The sequence below is a fragment of the Durio zibethinus genome, chromosome 15 (assembly GCF_047325235.1).
Source record: "Durio zibethinus cultivar Kanyao isolate XHJ-2024 chromosome 15, ASM4732523v1, whole genome shotgun sequence".
Classification (NCBI taxonomy): Eukaryota; Viridiplantae; Streptophyta; class Magnoliopsida; order Malvales; family Malvaceae; genus Durio; species Durio zibethinus.
In genome coordinates this window covers 3,933,496-3,935,728 of record NC_143176.1, presented here as the reverse complement: position 1 = coordinate 3,935,728, position 2,233 = coordinate 3,933,496, and the positions used below count along the sequence as shown (strand labels likewise).

The 2,233-nt window shown below is 36.4% G+C and overlaps 1 protein-coding gene across 1 annotated transcript; it reads right to left on the bottom strand.

The window, feature by feature from the left end:
• Positions 1 to 506: 506 nt before the first annotated feature.
• Positions 507 to 1,904, bottom strand: LOC111301917 (aspartic proteinase nepenthesin-1-like). The gene has a single exon (XM_022897896.2). The coding sequence runs from the start codon at positions 1,902 to 1,904 to the stop codon at positions 507 to 509; it is 1,398 nt and encodes a 465-aa protein (XP_022753631.2).
• Positions 1,905 to 2,233: the final 329 nt, after the last annotated feature.

The following is a 2,233-nucleotide window of genomic DNA, read 5'->3' as shown; positions in this document are numbered from 1 at the left end:
GTTTACTAAAATATTATTAGAAATTACTAAAATTGTATCAATGATTATCAAAATTATATAAAAGGTTGTCAAAATTTTATCAAAGGTTATCAAAATCAAAATTGTTTAAACATTATCGTATTTTATTTATATTATATCAAAATCAATATTAAATTATCTATATTTATCATTATTACCATAGTATAAAAAAATTATTTATTAGAATAAATTTTTAAATATAAAAATTATACGTGCGTCACACAAGTGAAAAATCTAGTGTTTCTAAATGTTGGACGTGTACCCAGTTTGTTATATTCCAGTGAATGACTACTTTATTAGATCGTATATATAATTTAAAATTGTATAATTATTAATTATTGCAAAAATACTGACAAAAATTTGTTTGATTTTCCATGAGAAGTATAGATGAAGACGGTCTTGACCATCATCTAATTTCACTGTCGGGCCAGGACTTCAAGGTGTTTCATACTTCGAGTCAATCAGCTTTTTATTTTTTAATGATTCAATCATAGAATATCATTGACACATTGTTCATCAGCAAATTGGAGTCCACCAATCCCTCCATCATAAATGATGCGCTTATTTTGTTGATGCCATGCTCCTAGCACAGTTCCACCTCCTCCTCTTAGTATTCCTACGCAGAAAAACCCATTTGCAGGGTCGATGAAATGCCCATTTTCCCCATATACGCTGTAATCAGCTCCATTAAAATGGAATGTTATTGCTGCGAAATCATGATAATTTGCTGGAGTTTCATAGCACAACTCAAATCCTCCTGGACCTGTTGTTCTTTTAAGATTTCGTGACCCGTAATAAGCTGCAAAGACTGTCATTACTGCTTCATAAGCATTGACCCCAACAGTGTTGACATCAATTTGAGAGAGTAAAGCTCCAGAGTCTATGTAACAACCACCTAAGCCATCTGGCCTAGTTCTGAAAGTATCAGGATGAAATCCTAAACGATGGTTTGCAACACTTATATCCAACAATTCCAGGAAGAAAAAGTAGTATCTACGCGGTGATGAGTACACGAATAATGTTGTTTGAACCTGTCCTGGAGGCAGCTGCGGAATGTCCTCTCCGAACCTTAGGATGACTGGATGCGGCATTGCATCGCGAAAAGGGACCAAACAATATGAGAATCGTCTGTGAATTAAAGAAGAAGACTGGCTCGCCATTGAATCTGGAGACAAACTTAATCCAAAGATCCCTGAAACATCACGTTGCTGGAACGAAAAGTCACTGTTATCATTCGAGCAACCAAAGATTACATTGTTGAAAGTTTGCGTATGAGCATTACTAATATAGAATTGGAATGATTCCAGGGATGCAACGCCCTTGGTAGTGGCCCCACCACCATACTGAGCATCATAGACACATTCACCGTTTATACAATCATAGAGTCTGCCATCACCATTGCAGAGAGGATGACTACAAGGAAGTCTGCCATAAGTAGCGGAGGCTCTAGGATCATAGATTTCAAGGTTTTGTGGGAAACATCTCTTGCAAGGTTGACATTGTGTCCAAATTAAACCACCTCCGGTGTCCATCAACAACTTCACAGGGTGTCGTTGGCTTCCTATTGTAAGAAATACAACATAGAACAAACCATCTCGAAGTATCGGTAGGCGGATATTATCAGGAACAACCGTTGCATTAGAACGCAAAACCAAATCGGAATAATTGGCTCTAGCATATGAAATTTTGATCAACCTTTCTACTCTTTCAGCTCTTGTGAGGTTTTCAATAAGGTATAGAGGAGACCCTGGGGAATCATCTAGGACAGCCCTTATACTCAGGCCTATAGTTGGTTTTGAGGTAGCAAATGTAAAATAGTGTTGGGATAACGTTACTAAGAGGTAAAGGAGCAATTTAGAATTGAGAAAATGGAGGGTCGCAGACATTTTTGAGGAGAAAAGTAAGCCTGTGATCCAATGGTGCTAGTTGTCGTCATATAAAGACTATCGAAAGTGAAATTTTGGCCCAAATTTATAACAGGACACTCTTGAAATTAAATATTCTTCTACTTTTGGTAGGCCTTTGAATAAGGATCTTCTGGTTTGGTTTATTCATTGTCATTCTTCATTTATTTATCTCATGTATTGATACTGCACTAATAGGAGTCAAAAAGGAAGGATGATTCATCCTGCATTGATGAACAATGAATTAATTTCCTCCAAATTGGCAAATAAATTTGGCCATGTTTTTAATGGAGCAAGCTATTTCCATATGC

Coding starts and splice junctions, on each gene's coding strand:
- LOC111301917 (XM_022897896.2), bottom strand. CDS start 1,904: ATGTCTGCGACCCTCCATTTTCTCAATTCTAAATTGCTCCTTTACCTC.